Source organism: Antechinus flavipes, chromosome 4 (assembly GCF_016432865.1).
Source record: "Antechinus flavipes isolate AdamAnt ecotype Samford, QLD, Australia chromosome 4, AdamAnt_v2, whole genome shotgun sequence".
Taxonomy (NCBI): domain Eukaryota; kingdom Metazoa; phylum Chordata; class Mammalia; order Dasyuromorphia; family Dasyuridae; genus Antechinus; species Antechinus flavipes.
The window spans coordinates 178,831,232-178,856,040 of record NC_067401.1 but is presented as its reverse complement, the minus strand read 5'-3'; the positions used below and the strand labels follow the sequence as shown (position 1 = coordinate 178,856,040).

The window sequence follows — 24,809 nt, the reverse complement described above, 5'->3', positions numbered from 1 at the left end:
TGTTTAGGACAATCCTTAGCTTTTGAATCTCATTTAAGATAACCACAATTCCTTCATTGGGCCCTTAATAATCTTTTACTAGCTAAATTTCAAGCCTTTTCCAAATTAATTAATATGGACCATCAGTGTGGTATGTTCTTGTATTAGTCAAGACTTTATTAAAAAGGACCTAAAAGTCTTAACCTTTTAACTCTTGTTTTTTCTCTTTTTAGGTTGAATTCAATATATGGTCAGCATACCAGAGTCAGGAGACTATAACAGTCCAAATGGAAGAGAGAAATGTCTTTTGTGGCAACTATAATAGCTACATCCTTTTTGACAAGTATGTACTCAGGCAGAATATAGCCTGCAGTATCCTTTGAATCCAAGCAACTCCAAACACTATCATTTCTTGAGTGAAATAAAGTAGAAAGTACATTTAAACAAGACTTGGGCATGGAGCATTTTTTAGGAATGAGGGTAAGAAAAAATATTGTAACAAAAGAAAGGAAAACTAACAATACAAGTATGAAATTCAAATTTAAATTAAAAAAGTCTTGAATGAGAAGAATACCTATTAAGAAAAATATACATACAATAGTCATAAAATTATATTTTGGACAAGGACATATAAGAATTAATAATAGTGTTTGAAGCTCTTCAATGGCAGGGACAGCTTTATTTTTGTCATATTTCTAAGGTCTATCTAGTACATGTCTGGCACATAAAAAGAACTAATAAATGCTTGTTGATCAATTTGAAAAACTCTTCTTACTGTGATGTAGTAGATAAAAACTGGATTACTAGTTAAGAAGATCTGAGTTTGAATCCTGATTTTGACATAGTTTAGCTGTTTTACTATCAGCAAATCATTTAACCTATTTGAGGTTCAGTTTCCTCATCCATAAAATAAGGAATACTTCACAATAATATTTATAATACCTACTTTACAGGGCTGTTATGAAACTCAAATGAGATAGGTAGAGTTCTTTGCAAAAAGCATTCTGTAACTGTCATTGTTACTGTTATTATCACTACAAATATTCAAATCATAAGCTAGATGACCACTTTTTAGGAAATGCTGAAAAGGTTCTTCCTGCATCAGCAAGGGTGGGTGGATGGGTAGATGGGTAGATGACTCTTTAGCTATGTTTCAATTTACTTTTTATTATACCTTAGAATCTGCAGGATACTTGTGTATTTTTTTAGCTACATAAACATAATTATTTCTCTGAAAGATTGTGACATTGTAGAGGAGGGATAAAAGCAATCGAGAAGACTAAAGATATGTCTATCATATATAATATATGTGATAGCAAATGGCATGCTTGAAACATGGAAAAATGGAATTGCTTCTGCTACCGCTAGATTTTGGAGGTAGTTTCCTTTATGCTGCTTGCTTTAATGGATAATGTCACAACACTTGTAGTTAGATAGTCATCAATACACATAGGCATCATTCTCTCTCTCATGATCCCTAATCTTATGGTAAGGCATAGATTTTCCCAATTATTTCATTCAATGGAAGTATACTGAGGCCAGGCAGTATTTCAAAAGAAAATAAGTTTAGAACATTTATGCCAAATGTTAAAAGAGACAGGCTAAGGGAGAACCCTTAGGAATAGGGATACAGGAGGACTATCACATCTTTGCTATGAGCCTTAAAATTTCTAGTCCTATAGTACCTTGTCTCATATCCCAGAGAAGGTGAAAAGGTGACAAATGTTTCTTAGTCAGGAGGGAACTTGCCAAGAATTTCAAGAATTCCCCAAACCGGGGATCCACAGTCAAGGAAAGTTTGCTGAGTGTGGAGCCTTCCTAAGTGCTTGGGGCTGTCCCAGCTATAGAATAGGGATATAAAAAGGGATTATCTTAACAAGGAGGATGTAAACAATGGGATCCCTTGCATGGGCCTCCAAATGGTAGTGGTGGAAAATACTAAACAATGTTAGGGTATCTAGGTTTGTGTCACAGGTATGACAAAAGAATTCACAAATTCAGTTTGTCTCCAAGTTAAGGGATAAAGATATATTGATGCTATTAACAGTAGGCTAACTACCAGGGACCAGAAAATAAATTTGTAGGGAAAAGTTAGAGAAACCAGATGCTTCATGTCACTGATATGCTAATTTTAGCATAGAGTGTTAGAAGTGGAGTTGAAGAACGGTCTGGTTCAGATTTTGGGCACAGGTGCAGTATCCATAATTCTCTAGGAGTGAGGGAAAAGGAAAGGGGGAAAGAACCTTCTAGGTGTATTTTTAGGCCTGAAACATCACTAGGTTAAGTGATGGACACCCAATTTTGTTCTGTGCCTGCATTAACTTTAAGCATCTCATTATTGTTGCTCATTTGTCTCAGAAACTCTGTTATCAAAGACCAATAGGCTGTTACCTGACAGCCAGCAATATGTGTGGCCTTAGCATGCTTATCAGAAGTAAATCATTTATAACTAGATCACTCTCAAAGATGACCTTAGGAGTTACTGCAACATTCTCCCTAGGAGCTGCACCACTTCACAAGGAACAAATTCTCTGCACTGAAGTCTTTATTGCCAACTATTTCCCTTTTTCTAGACAGCCTTTGCAGTGTTATATTATCACTGTCTCCTTTGCAGATAATGGATTTGTTTTTTCTCTTTAAATCAAGGTGGGACAATTCCAGGGTTATTCACTTTTGTGGTGGAGAATTTGTTGCAATGACTGCCAATCGGAAGATACTGCTACTGGATATTAATCAAAAACACAAAGTGCCCACTTATTTTCAAGGACATGCAGGGATTGTTCAGGCACTCCTACTCTGTGAGAAAGAATCTTTTGTGTTGAGTGGAAGTAATGATTTGAGTATCAGGTAATTGGTCCCAGTGATAACAAAAACCAACAACCATTCTCTGTCCAAGTCATTCTCTGATAGCAAATTTGGTGCTGAGAAAGATTAGTATAAATACTTAAAGTTCTCATTATAATAGGCTCTAAGAAAATGCAATTAACTAGTTGTTACATTGTGATATAACTAAAAAATGAGATTCTTGGAAACACCAGATAGGAAAAATTGGATTTCCACCTTAAAATTGAATAATTATAGTTTCCACTTATGTAGTGCTTTGCTATGTACTTTACTATACATCATCTCTTTTGATGAATCCCAATGAATTTTTACTCTAAATAATGATGTTATCATAATATATAATATATACATATAATACATATATAATATAATAAATAACTTATAATAACATAAATAATAAAAATGTTATAAGAAAAAATTGAGGACTAGAGAGATTTGCCCAGGGTCACATTGCCAATTAGTGAAGATCTGAAACTTGAAACCAGATCTTCTATTTATATGAATTGATGCAAACTGAAATTAGCAGAACCAGAATATTGCATACAATAACATTACTATTGTATGCCAATAAATAACTTAGTTATCCTCAGTAATGCAATGATCCAAAATATTGAGTTGTGATGAAAAATATTATCCACCTCCAGAGAAAGAAGTGATAGGGTTTGGATGTAGATTGAAGTAACCTTTAAAAAAAAAAACTTTATTATTCGTATTTTTTAAAGTCTGTGTTTTCTTTTGCATCACGGCACATGACTACACATGAGCAATTTACATCAAATTATTTGCCTTCTCAACGAGCAGGATAGAAAGGGAAAGATTCACAATATGACTTTAAAAAGAAATGCTAAAAATTTTTATTTACATGTCATTGAGAAAAAAATAAAACTGAAATTCTCCTCATTACCCTGCTCCTCCAAAAGAAATCAGGTCTTTTGATTCCAAGGTGAATACTTTTCCCATTTCAGCATAAATCAGGAACAAATGAAAAGACAAAAATCATACAATTGAGAGTGAGATGGGACTTTGGGGATTAAATCATCCAATCCTCTCTTGAAACTGAGTTTACATAATTTGCCAAAGTTAGGGTAGTAGCAGTAGGTTTTTCTGATTCCATATTCAGTGTATTATCAAGGTGACTCATTTTTTCCCAAGAATGAAGTTACTAATACTTTTCCCTAAAATATTGTAAAATTTACATGAAGTATTTGGAGATTCTTAAAAGAAATTTTTGTAGTGTTACAGTTATTATCTGAGGATCAGCTTCTTCTCAAACCAAGACCTTAAATATTAAATTTGTTATTGATAATTTGAAGGTTATGCCAAACTATCAACCTAAAGAAATCTACTAAATATTCTCTTGTAAAACCTTTAAAATGTTTTTTGATTTGATTTTTGCAGATACTGGAATATTGAGACTGGAATGTGTACAAAAATCTTTAATGGCCATACAGGCACTATCACTTGCTTGGATTTATATGAGAATAAACTTGTATCAGGATCAAAGGATTGCCAGGTGAAAGGTCAGAAATACATATTTTCAATTGGTCTTTCAAATAAAATTTCCAAATATTGTGTGGTCATAATACTGTCAAGTTTGTCTAATTTATATAAATTCTTCCTAAATTATCACCTTCCATTACTTTGATTCAACAAATAGCAATTAAGCAACAATTTTGTGCAGCATTCTGTGGGAGGACTGGGAGAGGAACAAAGTTTAGACAGAATATAGTCCTTACCCTCATGGTTTTTATATTTTAGTAGGGAAAGAAGTCAGATATAGGTAACTATAACATGTAGTATTATTTGGTATTGAATCTTGTGAAATGATGCTTTAGATTCATAAAATCATAACATTTTAGAGTTAGATTTTGAATTTATTTATCTAGCAGGGGTCCTCAAACTTTTAAAATAGGGGGCCAGTTCACTGTCCCTCATACTGTTGGAGGGCCGGACTATAGTAAAAACAAAAACTTTGTTTTGTGGGCCTTCAAATAAAGAAACTTCATAGCCTTGGGTGAGGGGGATAATCGTCCTTAGCTGCCGCGTCTGGTCGTGGGCCATAGATTGAGGACCCCTGAAGTTTTCATCATAACTGGTACACATACATATGATACACAATTAAAAATATATTTTATGCTATACAAGTTCACTTTTAATTTCCCCCATTTGCTAAACTTGCCTACCTGGCTATAGTTATGGCCACTTTGGACAGTAAAATGGGAAGGACTAGAAACGTCAGGGTAAAGCAAGACACAGGGAGGGCAAGACAGCACTTGGGATCTGAGTAGGGGATGGCAGACATATGCAAATTAGCACTAGGCTTCTGAAGTTGGGAAGTGGCAGATTCTGAGAGATAATCATAGAGTTTTAGTTCTGGAAGAGATATTAGAATCTACCTCCTTCCTTTTAGAGGTTCAGGAAACTGAAAACTGTTGTTTCCTGCTTTTGAGAGCCTCCAAGTTGGAGTGATTAAAATATACCTTCCTAGTAGAGAAGTGATGAGGTGGGACTCCTGAGGATGGAAGGCCGAGAGCCCTTAGGAGAGATGGGGAGTCGAACTAGACATTGTTAGTGGGTTCCCTCTGGGCTGAGGATCTTATACCTTACCCAGAGTTTCCTACTGATTGTGACCCTCTACAGAAAATTAGACAGGTTAAATTATTTGCTCAAAGTCATGTTGCTAATAAACACCAAAATGACTTAGAATTAAATTCTTGTTCCATTAACTCTTGTTTGTCTTTCATTCTCAAAGAGGACCATGACTGATGTCATGGAGGTGATGCCATGACATGCAAGTGAGTTGGAGTTATATGAGAGAGGCTGTGTGAGGTCATCTGCCTCACTTTCCCCTCCAGAGCCATCTGGGTCTAGTGGCCAGATATAAATCAGGATGACTGGAGACAGTCCTGGATACCATGGGATACCTTGGCTTTTTCAAGCTAAGGTCTTTAGCAATTGTCAAAGCCCTTACTGTTCATTTGCCAAAAAAAAAAAAAAAAAAAAAAAAAAAGACTATAATTTTTAATTTCAAATCCAAGAATTGTGGGTTTTTTTAGATTTTACTTTAGTTCAGAAACCTTTTTTATAGGAAAGACATAAATTTTATCTTTGTTTTAAAAATAATTAGCAGCTCTTAGCTTTTCATCACTTTCATTTTCATATTTATTCCATTTCTCATGCTCTGGGAGGCATTCCTTGTAACAATTTTTAAAAATGTATTTTTTTTAACATTTCTTTTAAAGATTTTTGAGATCTAGATTCTCTCCCTTATTCCCACCCACATTAAGAAACCACATTTGAAATCATACAAAACATTTCCATAAAAGTCAAGTTGTGAAAGAAAATATATCTCCCACCCTAATGAAAATAAAAACTCTCAAGAAAAATTAAATTAAAAAGAAAGAACTAGAAAAGGTTTCAATCTGTATTCAGATACAATCAGTTCCTTCTCTGAGTATGGATAGCATTTTTCCTTATAAATCCTTCAGAGTAGTTGTGGATTATTGTATTACTGAGAATAACAAAGTTATTTACAACTGGCTATCCCAGAACATTGCTATTACTTTGTATATAGTATATTTCACTCTGTTCATGGAGCTCTTTCCAAGTTTTTTTTTTTCCTGAGAGCATCCTGCTTATCATTTCCCAGTGAAAAATAATATTCCATCACAAACACATACCACAGTCTATTGATCTAGTCCCAAATTGATGGGCATCTCTTCAATTTCTAATTTTTTGTAACAAATATTTTTTAAAATAAAGAGAAAAATGTAGTTCAGGAAAACCAATGAACACATTAACTTATTAATTAAATCATATAGGATATGCAATGTTTTTCACACTGCAGAGAAGGGAGAAATACATTTTCTCAGCTCTTCTTAGGGAAGCTCATTTATTGTAATTGCAAAGAATTCAGTTTGTCATCATTGTTTTTTCCTTTCCACTTACGTTGTCATAATCATTGTAAATATTGTGGTTTCTATTTGTTTTTTCCATTTAATATATCTTTCTGTACACACTTCAGTGATCATTATAATAATTATTTAGATCACAGTACATTATATGTATATGTTATATACATATATAGGCATTCAGTCAGTTAATGAATAAGCATTTATTAAACTCCTATGTACCAGGAGATGTGCTAAGTGCCAGAAGTACAAAAAGAAGCAAAATACAGTCCTTGCCCTCAGGGAGCTCAAAATCTAAAAAGAGTAAAACAAGCCTCTCCAAAATGTACCAACAAGCTACATACAGGAACAATAAAATACAATTGAAAGAGGGAAGGCATTAGAGATGAGGATTTGAGACAGATTTCTGGTAGAAGATGAAATTTTAGTAGGGACTTGAAGGAAGGAGAGAATTCCAGCCTTGTAAGATAAGAATTGCAAGAAAACAAACCAAAAAAACCCCAAAAAACCCAAAACCAAAAAACCCCACAAAAAAATAAACTAAAAAGACCAAAAAAACAAAAAACAAAAAAACCCTGTGTCAGTATATCAAAGAGAATGTAGTAAAATGGAGAAAAACTAGAAAAAATTGGAGAAGGTGGGAAGGCTGGGTTATGGAGGACTTTGCCAAAAAAGTTTGTATTTGATCTTCGGGAGTTAAAGAGCCACTGGAGTTTATTGGCTAGAGGAAGAGGAAAGAGGAGCATGTGATATAGACTGGAGCTTTAGGAAAATCCCTTTATCATCTGAATGGAGCATAGATCGAAATGGGAAGAGACTCAAGACAGGCAAATCCATCTGTAGTCTATTGCAGTAATTCAAGTATGAGGTGATAATAGCCTGCACTAGATTGCTGACAGTATCACAGAAGAGGAAGCATATTCAAGAGATATTGCAAAAGTGAAAACAACAAACTTTGGCAACAGATTGGATGTGGAGATGAGAAATAATGAGTTAAGGATGGTATGAGGCATGACTTGATTGATGAAGAAGGGTCTTGAACCTGAAAGTCAGATCTGAATGGTCTGATAGAAGAAGAACCAGGAAAAAATAGTGTTTCAAAAATCTTGAGAATGGAGTAGCAAGGAGAAAAGGGTGAAAGGTTACAGTATTTTTTTATAATGTGACTTTTAATAACCATTTTGAGAATATTGTGGTATAAGATGTTTTCTGAACTTCATTTCTGCCGAACTGCTTTCCAGTTTTCTTAGAGTTGTTAAATAAGAATTTCTTCCCAAGTAATTTAGTTTCTTTATTGAACTCTGAATTTTTAAATTCAGTTTCTGATTTTCTCTCACTGATATACTTTTCTCTTTTATAGCCAGTACCAAATAGTTTTAAAGATGAGTAATATTTTGCAATATAATATGAAGTATGAAAGTATTATTCCCTCTTAATTTCTGTTTTTTAAAAAAATCTTTTTCTTTGAGATTCTAGACTATTTGTTCCTCCAAGTGAATTTCATTATTAACATTTATATAATACTTTGGGTTGTGCAAAACACTGTATTATTTCATTTAGACCTTATAGTAATTCTGTGAGGTTATTAGCACTTTACCAATGAGGAAATTGAGACTTGGAGAGTCTATTACATTGAAATATGACAACATACTCTGTTATACCAGCACAAAATCCCTGATCTTTCAAGTCAAATCCTGTCTCCAAGTTTGAAATTCTATTTACTTTATTACCCATGAGTCTAATATTTTATTGAATTCTGTAAAGCAGGTGAGTACATAAAGTAGGCATATAATTATTCCAAGAAAAAGAATAATGTTGGGGCAGCTAGGTGGCACAGTTAATAAAGTACCAACCCTGAAAGTCAGGAGGACCTGAATTCAAATCTGGTCTCAAACACTCACCTCCTAGCTGTGTGATCCTGGGCAAGTCACTTAACCCTAATTGCTTTAGCCAAAAAAATAATAATAATGTTGCCATGAAAGCAAACCATGTTATCTAATACTTGACATTTTTCAGCTTTATGAACACACATACATTTTGTATTAAATATTTCATTTGGAAGTTTATCACTAAATCTGTAAATTATTTTAATTTGTAACATCATTTTTATATATTGGCATGGGGTAGCCATGGGCACTGAACATTTTTCCAATTCTTTTAAGTGTTTATTGCTTCAAAGATATTCAAGGATTGAACAGTCAGTCCTCTGTAATTTCAATTCCCTACTTCCCATTCTCATAGGGAGATTGAGTTCTTTCCAAAGTTGCTGACTACAGACCTACTGATACTAGGTATCTGGTAGTTTATGAATCTTCATAAGGTGTTCTCTCCACTGATTACCAGCCAATTAGACTTATTTAGCTTTTAGAAAAGGGTATTTACTGAGATGATAGGAAGAACAGTTGGTACAGAAAAATTGTCAAAAGTCTATAGCAAGGGACAGCTAGATGGCACATAGAGTACTAGCCCTGAAGTCAGGAAGACCTGAGTTCAAATTTGATTTCAGACACTGAACTTCCTACCTGTATGGACCTTAGGCAAGTCACTTAACCCCAATTACCTTAGCAGGAAAAAAAAAAAAAAGTTTATAGCACTTTCCATTGCACATAACAAAGTTCTCCATGAACCTTAGAAAATATATGTTGTTATAGAATCCTGGTTATTGGGTATTTTATTTTCCATTTATGGGTGTGTCATAAATTTCCATTTATGAAATTCCCCTTTTTGTAGTTCTCAAAGATCATACAGAGTCTGAGATGAGAGGAGAGACAAAAATTCTCTTTCTCTTGCCCTCAAGGAATTTTTTTTTATTAGGAGTTTGGCTGAAGTGCTTTACTAGGTTGATCTGCTATTGAAATGATAAATTCCAAATTGGCTTGCTTTTTCATGTAGAAGTCATTTTCTCAGTGAAATCATTTTTTTTCTTTTAATTCATAATTATTTTACAGCTTTGATTTACTGATTGAATCTTTAATTCTGTAAAAGGTGATTTCACCTGATAATAATATCAGAAATTATCTTTGTAAATTAAATATTAATTAATATTGGAGGATGTAGGACAAACATATGTCTTAAATATATCTTGGTAGAGTGACTACCAAGTAATTTATGCATTCTGTAGTCATTTTGAATGGCTCTTTCTTTTTATCACCTCATCCTAGATTTTGTTCTTGTTATTTAGAAATGCTGGTGATTTTTATGATGTTACTTTCTTTTTCCTTCTACTTTACTGACATTCTTGATTTTCTAAGTATTCTGAAGTTTTCTAAATAATGTTATTAGCAATAGGAATAATTTTTCTTCACATAGCTTACAGCTATGCCTCTCTCTCTCTCGTGATTGCTAGGATATTTAGAACTATGTCCTATTATGAAGAAAGGGAACCTCTTTTTATACTCCTGTGTTTATTGAGAAAAAATTTAATATTTTCCTGATGCAAATAACAATGCTCAATTTTGTTGTATATTATTTTTTATTATAAGTTTTTTTTGGCCTTTTGATGTTTTCTTCCAAGATTTTCTTTTCTTTTTCCTGTAGTTACAGCTTAGTCTTGTATGATCTTGACTATAGTTCCTTGATTTAAACTTTTTGTTTCTGGATATTGCTATATTTTTTCATTTAACTGAAAAATTATTCCTATTGCTAATAACATTATTTAGAAAACTTCAGAATACTTAGAAAATCAAGAATGTCAGTAAAGTAGAAGGAAAAAGAAAGTAACATCATAAAAATCACCAGCATTTCTAAATAACAAGAACAAACAAACAAAGAAATAACTTTGTATTTAGGGTATGGCATTTCTGTTTCTACCTCTCCCCCTATTCCCAGTTGTGGAGATATCTACCTGGGGATTTTGTAAAATCTCACATCTATGAAGCAGATTTATAAATATGGCCTGGGTTTATAGTAACTCTATATTTGGAAGTGTGGTTATGAAATGGCTCATTCATGATCTTAATCATGTAAGCATTCGTTTAAGCTATACATGCATTCTTATCTTATGATTCTGTGTTCTCTCATAAATACACCATAGAGGGTCTATGTAGTTAGTATAACTACTATAGCACAACTATAGATCATTCTTATAGATCAGAGATTCTTAACCTGGGGTAAATGAAGGGGTCCATGGATAGATTTTGAAGGATTCATCAACTTAGATGGAGAAAATATTACACCTTTATTTCAAGGTAATTGGTTTCCTTTGTAAACCTATGCATTTAAATATAAGGATTTTAAAGCATTATTCTGAGGAATTCATAGACATTTTCAGACCGCCAAAAGAGTTCATGATACAAAATGGTTAAGAAAACTTGAATCTAAATATTTAAAAATTTTGTGAGTACCAGTGCAGTATTCAAATCATCCATGTATGATTCTATACTTTCACTACATGATACTACATGAGGCTGTATATTTCCTGGATTATATATTCTACTTTTTACAACTGTATATGATTGATAATATGGTGTACCTAAATACAACAAATATTCAGCTCTTTAATATTTCCATGGAGGACCATTTCAAAAGCAAGCTTTTCAAGCTTAAAGAACTGGATAAGAAAGGTGGAGAAAAGACAATAAGATATGAAATTGGTTCTAAGTGAAAAAATCCAAGGCTTCTCTTAAGGATTTGGGCTGAAACCAGGAAATTCACAAAATATACCATGGAACAGAGGTTTCAAATATAGAGGATACCCTACATGCAGTCCATAAAACTCACCAGGGCCACCCAACTAGATTAAAATGTGATTGGGAAATGTTTAACAAAATAAATATAGAATAGAATATGGATAATGTTATTTATGATTTTTAAAAAGTCTACAGGTTCCATTTTTTTGAGTTTGATATCGCTGCCATAGAAAGCAGAAGAAACCATTATTCATTTTTTTTTCTATCACCTGGAATACTCTCCTATTCTTTTCTCTACTTATCCATGTCTTATTCATCCTTCAGAGTCCACTTCAGGTCTTATTTCCAGGCCAATGTCCCTCATGAAAACTTTCCAGGACTTTCACATCCCACAAAAATAATTTTGTTCTCTTCATTGCTGAAGTACTTAGTATATAATATGTTCCACTCATTCACAATTAGCATATACTGACTTATATTGTTATGTTATTTCATATGGATTTTATCTCCCAAATAAAAGTTAAAAAGTTTAAAAATCCATGTAGAGGAAGATGTTATCTCTAATTCTTTGTGTCCTCAGAAGCCTAATAGATTACATATTAAATATATAATATATAGATTACACATATGAATATATAAATATATGTATGCATATGCACATATTATACATACACATATATTTATCATCTATGACTTTATTGGTTTAAGGAACTTGCTTGAGGAAACTCACCCTATCAATCCAGTTTGGCAACTTAAAGAAGCAAGACTTAAATTTCTGCTTCTATTCATACCTATTGTTTATATCTAAATAAATCTATATTTATAGATACTATATACATACAATATATTATATATATATATATTTATAATTTATTGTTGTTCTTCATGTCCAACTTTTTGTGCCTCCCATTTGAGGTTTTCTTGGCAAAGATAGTAGACTAGTTTGCCATTTCCTTCTCCAATTCATTTTACAATGAGAAAATAGGCAGTTAAGTGACTTGCCCAGGGTCACACAGCTAGTAAATGTCTGAAGCTGAATTTGAAATCAGTTCTCCCTGACTGCAGGCCTAACACTACAATGCCACTTAGTTAATCCCAAAATATACTGGAGTATTTTGCCATCTCCTTCTCAGAGCTCATTTTACTGATGGGGAAATTGAAGCAAACATAGTTAAGTGAATTACCTAGGGCCACACAGTTGGCAAGTATCTGAAGCTACATTTGAACCCAAGGAAATGCATCTTCCTGACTCCAGGTCTGAGGCTCTATCTATTGGACCACCTAGCTTCCCTAATATAGAATATATTATATAGTTATACTATAAAATAATGTTATCATTTTTATATATTATGTATATAAAATATATAAAAATAACATATGATGCGATACACAGATATAGTATATGTAACTGATTGTTTTGTAATGTTATATATTTATAATAAAAATAATATAAAATCAGAGATATGTACTATTTGTATATCATGTCACACATGTCATATATTTGTGTATATTTTTACAAATAGCAATATATAACACATAAATAGTATCATATATAATATGTACATATATAAATAGTCAGATACACACATATAGTAATAATGTAGGAAGGGAGAAATAGAATTGAGGTTACCAAATTAAAGAAGCCTGTTGATCATAATTAGAAATGGAAGAGTTCTAATCATTTAATCCAAGTCTCTAATTTTAAAGGTTCAGAAACAGACCCAGAGAAATTAAGTAACTTGCTTGAAGTCACACAGATAATAAGGAGAGTCAGGATTCAGACTCAGGTCCTTTCTCCAACCCACTTCAATGGTAATTTATACATAAATTTAGGATGAAGTGAAATATAGAGAAACATTTTCCCATTTGTAAGGATTTGGATTAGAAAGGCCTTAAGATTTATTTCCATTTCAAATATTAGGAAACTATGGAAGTTTTCTGGGATCAAGTCTACTTGTGGTTATGCAGAATCTTGTATGAGAACTTCAGTGGAGGTGCCCAATAGAGTAGCATCAATTGGTGTTTCACTTAACCCAGTGGTCCCTTTTTCCTCTTTTCTTCTTTCAGTGTGGGACATGGTCAGTGGGAAATGCCTAAAGACTTTTAAACATAAGGATCCTGTCATGACTGCAAAGATTAGTAGTACCCACATTGTGAGCGGCTGTGAGCAAGGCCTGGTGAAAGTGTGGCATATAGCATCAGCTACACTTGTTAAGGTAATGTGTACCTGCTGTCTGGGATTGTGGGGGAAATGGAACTAAGGTATAGGGAAGACTTGGGTGAGATTAGAGGGCCAAAATAATCAAGGCTTTTTCCTTCTCACATTCATCATAGAGCTCCATATGCACAGTTTTAATTAAGACCATTTCCCCTTCTCTGTCTAAAGGATCCATTTTTACAGAATATAAGGGTAGACCAAATTAAATTCTGTGGCTTTCCCTATTTCCATAAATAATTCTACGTAGCTGAAGTCTATTTGTAACAAATGTTTGTAATATAAATGGAAACCTATAAGGAAGAAAGATAAATTAACCTCATTTGGTTTGATGAGGTAGAAGAAGAAGAGAGGTTCATAGAATAACTATTTATATTACAGGAACTCCAGCCTCCCATACCCTTTTAAAATAGGCAGAGCTCTCTCTGAGGATGGAGCAAAAGTCAAATGATTACCCATTCACCATTGGCCTAGTGAAGAGAGGAGGTAGGAATCTTTACATTTAAAGGAAAGAAAATGGATTTGCCAAAAATGGATTAGAATAACCAAGTTTGGTCTACGAGGAAAAAAAAAAAATGCTTATCTCTTCCATTTTTAGTGATGTCCATGGCTGTTAAACATTACATATATTGTCAGACTAGATGATTATTAGTTCATTTTACTAAACATTTCATTTTTATTCTTTGTTATAAGGAAGCTTCTCTGGGTAGGGAAATGGAGGGATATATTTGGAAATGAGGGTAATAAAAGATCATTTAAATCTTTAAAAATCTTTTTTTATATTTTCTTTTTCCCTAATTACATGTAAAAACAATTTTAACATTCATTTTAAAAACTCTGAGTTCCAAATTTTCTCCCTTACTATTCTCCCCACACCACTGATTAGGCAAACAATTCAATATAAGTTATACAAGTGTAGTCATGCAAATAGTTCCATGATCATGTTATAAAAGAATATGTAGACCAAAAAAAAGAAAAAAAAAAAGAAAAGAAACCAATCTTCCAAGAAAAATAAAGGAAATTTAAACAGTAGGCTTCAATCCATATTCAAATAGCATTAGTTTTTTTTTTTTTTTTTTTTTTTTTTGCCTCTGAGATTGCATAGAATTTTTCACTATAAGCCCTTCAGAATTATCTTGGATCATTATATTGCTGAGAATAGCTAAATCGGATTATCTTCCAATATTGTTGTTACTTTGTACATGGTATATTTATTTCATTTTGCATGAGTTCATGGAAGTCTTTCCACATTTTTCTGAGAGAATCCTGCTCATCATTTCTTATAGCACAAAAGTATTTTTTTTTTCCTGAGGCAATTGGGGTTAAGTGACTTGCCAGGGTCATACAACCAGGAAGTGTTAAGTGACTGAGGTCGGATTTGAACTCAGGTCCTCCTGACTTCAGGGCTGATAGTCTATCCACTACACCAACTAGCTGCCCCAGCACAAGAGTATTGCATCAAAACCACATATCACAACTTATTCAGCTATTCCCTAATTTATAGGCATTCTATCAACTTCCAATACTTTGTGCCAAGAAAAGAGCTGCTATAAATATTTTTGTATACATATATGTCCTCTTCTTCTTCATGTTTTATCTCTTTTGAGATACATACTCATAGTGGTATTGCTAAATCAAAGGGTATGCATAGTTTTATAGCTCTTTGGGCATAGTTCCAAATTGTTCTACAGATTGTTTGAATCAGTTCACAAATCTACCAACAATTCATTAATATCTCCTTTTTCCCACAAGCCCTCCACCATTGGTCATTTTTCTTTTCTCTTCTATTAGCCAAATAAATAATGGTAATATCTCAGAATTATTTTAATTTCTCTAGTTCTCCAATCAGTAAGTCAGTAATTTTTCATATGACTAAAAGTCATATGATTTGATTACTTTATTAGAAAACAATTCATATCTTTTGATCATTTATTAGTTGGGGAAATGGCTTTTATTTTTATAAATTTGACTTGTTCTCTATATGTTTCAGAAATGAAGCCTTTATCAAAAAACTTGCTTCAATTTTTTTCACCATTACTTTTACTATTCCCTCCATCCTGTTTCCTCCTCTAATTTCTTTCTCCTTTCATCCTGTCCCTCCTTAAAAGTGTTTTGCTTCTAACTATACTCCCTTCCCCAATCACCTACTCCCCAATACCCCCTTCTATCATTCTGTGCCCATTCCCCTACCTTCGTATCTCCTTTCCCTCCCACTTTCCTATAAGGTGAATTGAGAATTATGCTATTCTCCTTTTGAGCCAATTCTGATGAAAATAAGATTCACTCATTCACTCTTCCCTCTTCCCTCCACTGGAAAAGCTTTTTCTTGCCTCTTTTAATTTACCTCATTCTACTTCTTCCTTTCCTTTTCCCCCAATACATTCCTCTCACACGCCTTTTTTTTTTATTATCCCTTCACATTCAACTTGTGTCCTCTATCTATATATCTTCCTTTTAACTGACCTAATAATGAGAAGTATATGTTACAAGTATCTTCTGACAAATGAATGCAAACAGTTTAACCTTAAGTCCTTTATGACTTCTTTTCTATTTACCTTTTTATGCTTCTCTTGAAGCTTGTATTTCAAAGGCAAATTTTCTATTTAGCTATGGACTTTTTAATCAATAATGTTGAAAAACATTTTCAATTTCATTGAATGACTATTTCCCCCCTGAAAGATTATACTTAAGTTTTGAATTCTTAGTTGTAAATCTTAGTTGTAATCCTAGCTCCTTTGCCCTCTAAAATATAATATTCCAAGCCCACCAATCCTTTATTGTAAAAGTTGCTAAAATTTGTATTATCTTGATTGTGGCTCCACAGTACTTGAATAGTTTCTGGCTGTTTGCAATAAATTTTCCTTGACCTGTGAGCTTTGGAATTAAGTTATAATATTTCTGGGAGTTTTCATTTTGGGATTTCTTTCAGGAAGTGTTCAGTGTATTCTTTCAATTTCTAGAATCCGCTGGTTCTAGGATATCAGAGTGGTTTTCCTTGACAATTTCTTAAAAGATGATATCTAGGCTGTTTTTTTGGTCATGGATTTCAGGTAGCCCAATAATTTTTAGATAGTCATTCCTGGATCTATTTTCCAGATTAGTTGTTTTTCCAAAGAGACTGTTCACATTGTCTTTCATTTTGTTTTATTGTTTCTTGATTTTTCATAAATTCATTAATTTCCTTTTTGCTCAATTTTTAAGGGTTGAATTTTTATACCTCCTTTACCATTTGTCCTAATCTGTTTTTTAAATTGTTATTTTCTACAATTTTTTAAAGTTTCCTTTACTAAGTTGTTGACTCATTTTTAAAATGATTTTCCTGCATCACTAATTTTTTTCCCAATTTTTCTTCTACTTCTCTCATTTGATTTTCAAAATCCCCTTTGAGCTCTTTCATGGCCTGAAATCAATCCTCATTTTTCTTGGGAGGTTTTGGATGTGGGAGTTTTGACTCTTTTTCTGAATGTGTTCTGATTTTCCTTGTCACCATAGTAGCTTTCTATATTCAGAATTTTTTTTCCTGTTGTTTGCTCATTTCCCCAGTCTATTACATAACTTTTGACTCTTTCTTAAAATAGGGTTCTGTTTCCAGGGTGAAGGGTACTATATCCAAAGCTTCAGGGGCTTTGTGCACTGTTTTCAGAGGTATTGCCAGGGATTTTTTAAGATATAATCTAAGGAAAGAGTCTGCTAGTCTCCTGGACTGTGATCTAGTCTGTGAGTGACCATAAGCATTCTTTTCTACCCTATATTTGGAGGATGGTCCCAACTCCAATGTGGCTACAAGTTCTGGTGTGCTAGTGCTCTTCCTTATCCTGGGACTGTCACCCATGACAGGAACATACATCCAAGTATGGACAAAGCAAAGAATCTTGCCTCACTGTTAGCAAAGAGACCTTTGCAATCTCCTTCTGACCAGTTGTTCAACCGCTTTACTGTCAGTGAGCTGAGAGCTCCAGGGAGTAGCTACTGCTCCTGCTGAGTCAGTGGCTTCCAAGGCCTACTCCCAATTTGATAGAACTGGGACTGTGCTGGCTTTGTTTGTCCTGGACTGTGTGCTCACATCCTGGTGTGATAGATCTTTACTGCTGATTTAAACTGTTTTCAATGTCCATTGGGCATTGGAATGTTCATTGGACAGGTCTGGAAACTGTCACCACTGCCACTTCTTCAGTTGCTCCATAACCTGCTTTTGGTTTTCTGGAGCTCAGTTTGCACTAGCTCGACCTGCGTGCACTCTCACTAGTGCAACAAATCTTTCCTGCCAACCTTCTAAATTTGTCTTGTGCTGGAAAGTTGTTTACTCCATCTTTTTGTGGGTTCTGCCACTATAGGATTTATTGAGTCATTATTTAAAGGTATTTGGAAGAGTTTGGGGGAGGGCTCAGGCAAGTTCTTGACTTTATTCCACCATCTTGACTCCTCAAAATTCATTTTTTAAAGCATGAAGACAAAAGTATGAAGTACAGTATGAAGACACTGTACTTAGTAGATGTGTCTCTAGGCTCCTCAGGAGAAAGAACTTTTTTTTTTTTTTTTTTTTTTTTTTTTGCTTTTTGCTTTTCTTTGTATTCCCAGCACTCAGCACAGCACTTTACACAGAGTGGACCATTAATAAGTACTTGGTAACTTCACTTGATTTCACTGGGCACCATTGCAGTTTTCAGCCTTTTTTATTCTTTTAGCATCATTTTTTATCTATCTATCTATTTATTTATTTTTTTGCTGAGGCAATTGGGGTTAAATGACTTGCCCACCAGGGTCACACAGTTAGGAAGTGTTAAGTGTCTGAGACCAGATTTGAACTCAGGACCTCCTAACTTCAGGGCTGGTGCTCTATCCACTGCACCATCTAGCTACCCCATAAATTTTTTTATTCTTGCTCATATTTCCCTATAAACACTTCACAGAAGATTTACTCAATGTATAAGATCTCATGCTATTGTTTTTTCAGTATCTTAATAGTGCTAATATTTGGAGTATGTTGAATCTTCTTTCCTTAATTTGTAGGTGTCAGGTTGGGGTGATAGGAGGAGAAGTGAGAAAATCTTGTAACCAACAATTGACAAGTTTCATGGCTATTTAGTGGAAGATGCCTTATTGGTCCACATAAATAGTGATCCTTTATTCTAATAAACATTTATAATTTGTTGCAATAAGATTGAACTTTCTCCTATTGAATGGGCCCAGGATGATACAAAATGAAGTCACAAAAGGTGTATCAGAAAAGTTGATAAATCTGGAACAAGATAACTTAGGTTTAAGTTCTGGGTTTTTCAGTAATGAATTATGAGACCTTGGAAACTATTTCTCTGGGTTTCTCTAATCTTTAATGTAAAATGTGATTGGTTCTTAACTTGGAGTTTTAAGTTAAGTTTTAATTTAAAAAATAACTCAATTTCAACAAAATTTTATCTCCTTTGCAATTCTACATATTTTGTTTTATGCATTTAAAAACAGAATAATTCTGAGAAGGAAGGATCCCATAGGCCACAGGACTCCTCCACACACAAAAAAGTTAAGAACTTTTGAAGTCTAAAGTATTATCAAGCTGTCCTTACCTCTTTTCATTCATGTGATTGTGAGGTACCATTAGAACATTTAACAATTACAATTGTGAATCCAGGTGTAGTGTGAAAAAAGTTCAGGATGGGGAGTTAAGATCCAATTCTAATTCTAGCTTTTCTAAATAGCTGTGATCTTTGACAAGTCATTTTCTTTCTCTGAGCTGTTCAGTGTCATTTTCTGTCAAATAGGAGATTGGAATAGATATTTGCTGAGGCAAGAGAGCTGATGCTTTGGGATTCTATGACTTTGTTGGTCTCCTGGTAAAATCCTATGCTCAAAGAACTGGTGAAAAGTTCTTGAGCGAAAGAGTAAGAGCTTTCCTCTCATCACTCTGCCTCAAGAAATGGGAAATGAGGACTGGTGAAAATTGGGCACATAGACTCAGTTGCCTTACAGAGTTTACAGTGTTAGGGCTAGAGTTATAAACCCAAGTAAAATAGTAATTAATAATTATGTTATATTTTCACAGCATTTTACAGATTACAAATCATCTTCCTCAGAATCCTAGTAAAGCAAGTGTTGTTATCCTCATTTTCCATATAAGAAAACTGAGACTTAAGAAAACCTTCCTCAAGTTCACATAGTTGAAATGTAGTAGAAATGGGACTTCACTGGATGTTTCCTTACTATTAGTCCTGTGCTTAAGGTGATCATGATGATTTTCCTGAAGCATTTATTAATAGAAACTATGTGGTTATGGCCCTTTGTAGGTTTACAATATATCAGAGACAAAACTAAAAAAAAAGTGACATGTTTCATTATAGACTCTCAGTGGCCATGAAGGATCAGTTAAATGCCTGTGTTTTGATGAGTGGCACCTCTTAACAGGAAGCGATGATGGTTTTGTTATGGGCTGGAGCATGGTGGGGAAATATGAGCGATGTCTCCTTGCATTCAAACATCCAAGGTAGGTAGCAGGATTGTTCTTTGCACCCTTTATTTCAGACTATGTGAAAGAAAATAACATGCATGAAAGTTATTTTCCCAAAGCTGTTAAAACTCTAGAACAGTTCAGCCTTAACCCTATCTGGGTTAAAAAAACAAAGAATACATGAAACAAAACTAAGTAGATAAAAATATGCATTAAGTGGATCTAAAAAGACAAGAGTTGTCATCAGGCTATCTGACAAAGCAGGAAAAAAATTCAAAATTTAAAAAGAGATAAATATAGAAATTATATTTTGCTGGGAAAAACTATAGGCAACACTTTAATATCATTAACAAACTCATACACTAATGATTAACTATGATAGACTTAGATCATCTCAACAATACTGTGATTCAAGACAATTTCTAGACTTGAGAAGGAAAATGCCATTCACATCTAGAGAAAGAAATATGAAGACTGAATGCAGCTAGAAACATCCTCTTTTCATTTTTTGTGTGTGTGTTGGTTTTTTTTTTTTTTTTTTTTTGGTGTCGTGGTTTTTCCCTTTTTGTTCTTATTTTTCTTCCCCAACATGACTATGGAAATATTTTTAAATGATTGTACATTTATTATTTAATAAACAAATAAATCTAAAATAAGCACCAAAAGAGGTATTAAAAAATTAAAAGAGAAATAGATACATTGATAGAAATGATACATAAAACTAAAATCTTTTTCTTCTAATGATGAAATGATGTAAGGATGAAGGAGGAATAACATTTTTAGTCTTCAAAATATAAAGTTTTAATCATCAAAAACATCTAATATTGATTAAAGAATAAAGAAAGAGTGCAATGAAATAGACTAGATGAGAGATTCAGAAATAATAGAATTCAATAACCCAATAGAAAACACAAATTACTAATGGAAAAATTCTCTACACGCTCCTGGGAAAAATGGAAAGCAGTGTGGCAGAACTAAGGCTTAGAGTTTACACTACATTCCACAATACATTCTAAATGATTTTAATAATAAAAATTACAATGTCAAAAAAATTAGAAGATAGACAAATCATGTATTTATCACTGCTATTGGGAGAATATATATTCTTAAGAGACAGAGGCAATTGTCAGTTTTGCTGACTTGAAACAAATACTTCTGCACAGACTTTAATTGCATGTAGAATAAGAAGGGAATAGTCAAATGTGGGGGAAAAACTTTAAGTCAAATTTCTCTGATAAGTTTTGATATCCAAGATATGTTAACAATTAATATATTAACAATTAATAATTAACAATTAACAAGATATATTAACAAACAATATAATAACAATTAACAAATAACATATGTGTATATATGTATGCATATGTGTATGCATGAATAGTAGCCATTTCTCAATAGATAATAGTGAAAAAATATGAACAAATAGTTCGCAAAAGAACTGCAAAGTATTTACACCACATAAAAATGCTCCAAATCATTAATAATAAGAGAAATGCAAATCAAAACAACTTTGAGGTTTTACGTCATACTCTGCAAATTGGCAAAAATAACAGAAAATGGCAAAAAATGACAGAAAATATTGGAGGAGTTTTGGAAAGATAAACACACTAATAATAGGTTGCTGGCAAAGCTCTGGAACATATATGCATAGGTAATTTTTCAGCATTGACAGTTGCAAATCCTTTTGTTCCAAGTTTTTTCCCTCCTTTCCCCACCCCTTCCACCAGATGACAGGTTGACCAATACATGTTAAATATGTTAAAGTATAAGTTAAATACAATATATGTCTACATGTCCAAACAGTTATTTTGCTGTATAAAAAGACTCGGACTTTTGGAAAATTTAGCCTGTGAAGGAAATAAAAAATGCAGGCAGACAAAAATAGAGGAATTGGGAATTCTATGTAGTGGTTCATAGTCATTTCCCAGCGTTCTTTCCCTGGCTGTAGCTGGTTCAGTTCATTACTGCTCTGTTGGAACTGATTTGGTTCATCTCATTGTTGAAGCGGGCCATGTCCATCAGAATTGATCATCATATAGTATTGTTGTTGAAGTATATAATGATCTTCTGGTCCTGTTCATTTTATTCAGCATTAGTTCATGTAAGTCTCTCCAGGTCTTCCTGAAATCATCCTACTAGTCATTTCTTACAGAACAATAATATTCCATAATATTCATATACCATAATTTATTCAGCCATTCTCCAATTGATGAGCATCCACTCAGTTTCCAGTTTCTGGCCACTACAAAGAGGACTGCCACAAACATTCTTGCATATACAGGTCCCTTTCCCTTCTTTAAAATCTCTTTGGGATATAAGCCCAATAGTAACACTACTGGGTCAGAGTATGCACAGTTTGATAGCTTTTTGAGCATAGTTCCAAATTCCTCTCCAGAATAGCTGGATGTATTCACAATTCCACCAACAATGATACAATCATTTTTGAAAGCAATCTGAAATTATGCAAATAAAACAATTAAAATGTCTATATCCTTCAAAGCATTTGTACTAGAGTCTTCATTATTGGGCTTATACCCAATGGAAGCCATCAATAAGGAACATTCCTATATAACTCTTAAAATATTTATATCAGAATTTTTTGTTATAGCAAAGAATTAGAAACAAAGTAGATGTCTATCATTTAGGAAACAGATACACAAATTGTGGAAGAAATTGATTCTTATGGTTGGTGCTATAAGTAATGTGGTTGTGTGATAAATACAGAGAAGCAAGGAAAAATCTATGAGAACTGATGCAAAGTAAAGTAAGTAGAGCTAAGAAAACAATATACACAATGACTGCAACAGTGTAAATTAAGAGAACATTGACACAGCAAAAAAAAAAAAAAATCAAAGCAAATTTAACAAAATTATAAAGATCAAAAAGAACTCAGAATTCTGGGAAGATGACAGATTAGGTCAGAAAACTTTCAGTTTTCCATATTTCCTCCACAGAAAAAGACAGACCATTACTTCAGAACAGCAGAAATAAACTTGGGGTAAAAAAGTACCTGATTCCTAAGACAATTTGAGAAGACCCCAGGAAAGACCTGATCTCCTGGGGTGGAAATTTTTGTGATATCAAAGAACTGGAAACAAAGTTATGTCTGTCAGTTAGGAAATAGATAAACAAATTGTGTACATGAAAATAAGGGAATATTATGGTGCTATAGGAAATAATATGTTTGTGTGATGGATACAGAGAAGCATAGAAATATCTATTTAAAAAAAAAAAGGGAAACACTCCAACTGACTCTACAGAAGCAACAAATAAAAAACTCTGAGGACAGCTGAGCCTGAGCCTTAGAAATTTTCATCTCATAGACCATGTAGGGTGTCTGACCTTGGAGTAAGAGAAGATTGAAGGACCTTCAACTCTTAAGGGACAGCAAGCCCAACTGGTGCTGACCAGATGTGTCCTGGGCTGTGGCTGCAGGGAAATGAGCTAGCTCATACCTAGTGAGTGCAGTAGCAGGAGGCTGAAGACTTTTAATCTTTTGTAGTAGAGCAGAGTTCCTAGTTTCAGTCCTGGGGCAGAGAGAATGGCTTTAGTTTGCAGCCACAGTGGGTCCACATGAAGCAAGATCATTTGGGGGACAATGTGGTGGGGAGCCCTAGCCATAACTTAGAAGTGGAGAAGAAAGTCAAAGGTTGGGCTGAGAGACAGACTTCAGAAAATAACAGTAAGAAAGACCTGAGGCTTAGGAGATCATTTTCCACATCTCAGGATTAAAACTTGATTACATTAATGGCTGCTAAAAATAAAATAAAACAAAATAACTTAAAAAAAATGAGTAGGCAAAGGAGAAAGAATCTAATCATAGACAAATAGTTATTATGGGGACAGAGAAGGTCTGGATTCATATTCAGAGGAATTTAATGGAGTTTTTAAAAATCCAGTCTTTTTAAAATGAGAAATATGAAATGGTTCTAAATACAAAAAGAGTTGAGGGAGAGGAGCAGAACCAAGATGGTAGAGAGTAGACAGGACATTGTCTGAGTTCTCTGCAGCTTCCCTCAGAATCAATGTTAAAGCAAGTTTCTAAGTGGATTTTGGAGTGACAGACATTTGGAGGTAATAATTTTCCAACTTAAGATATCTTGGAAGGACTTCAGGACCTCAGGAAAGGTCTGTCCCATTGGGTAGGAGGAATGCAACTCAGCACAGATGCAGTTTGGGGAGGCCTGCTCATGGGGAGGACAAGTAGAGAAAGGCCTGGTTTGGGGAATCTAGTGGGACTTCTTAGCCAAAATACAGTAGCAATTATTATTCTTCCCTGGTTCAGAAGGCTAGTGGATCAGCAGACCAGTTCTGAGAGCTCCATCACAACTATAGAAGACAAATTATGAGCCTCTGAATCCCACAGTGGGAAAGCCTGCAGCACTGGTCCCCAGTCCCAGCCTATCCCAGGCAGTAAGAGGTTCCCCTGCAAAAGAGCTTGGGACAGTTTCCTTGGGGCTTTAGGAGCAGAGCTCAACTTTCAAAAATGAGCAAAAAAGCAAAAAAGCTCTGACCATAGAAAGCTATTATGGAGACAGGAAAGATTAGAACACAAATCCAAAAGAGGAGTGCAAAAGCAAAATGCCTTCAGGTAAAGGCTCAAAGGGGGATATGAACTGATCTCTAGTTCAAAAGGTTCTCTTGGAAGAGTTCAAAAAGGATCTTAAAAAGAGAGATAGAAGAAAAATGGGGAAAAGGAAGGAGTGCTATAAAGAAGTATCAAAGTTTTGGGGGGAAAAGAGAGAGCTTGGAAAAGGAAATCAGAAAGTAAATTTTTTTGTATTTGTATTTGT

At 33.8% G+C, this 24,809-nt stretch overlaps 1 protein-coding gene across 1 annotated transcript in view; it reads left to right on the top strand.

Moving 5' to 3' along the window:
• The window catches only part of FBXW10B (F-box and WD repeat domain containing 10B), a 124,020-nt gene that overhangs the window by 48,003 nt on the left and 51,208 nt on the right, over positions 1-24,809 (top strand). The window contains exons 6-10 of the mRNA XM_051995625.1: positions 213-322; positions 2,626-2,826; positions 4,222-4,343; positions 13,430-13,578; positions 19,910-20,052. Coding sequence (XP_051851585.1) covers positions 213-322; positions 2,626-2,826; positions 4,222-4,343; positions 13,430-13,578; positions 19,910-20,052 — 725 coding nt within the window. The remainder of the gene's footprint in view (positions 1-212; positions 323-2,625; positions 2,827-4,221; positions 4,344-13,429; positions 13,579-19,909; positions 20,053-24,809) is intronic.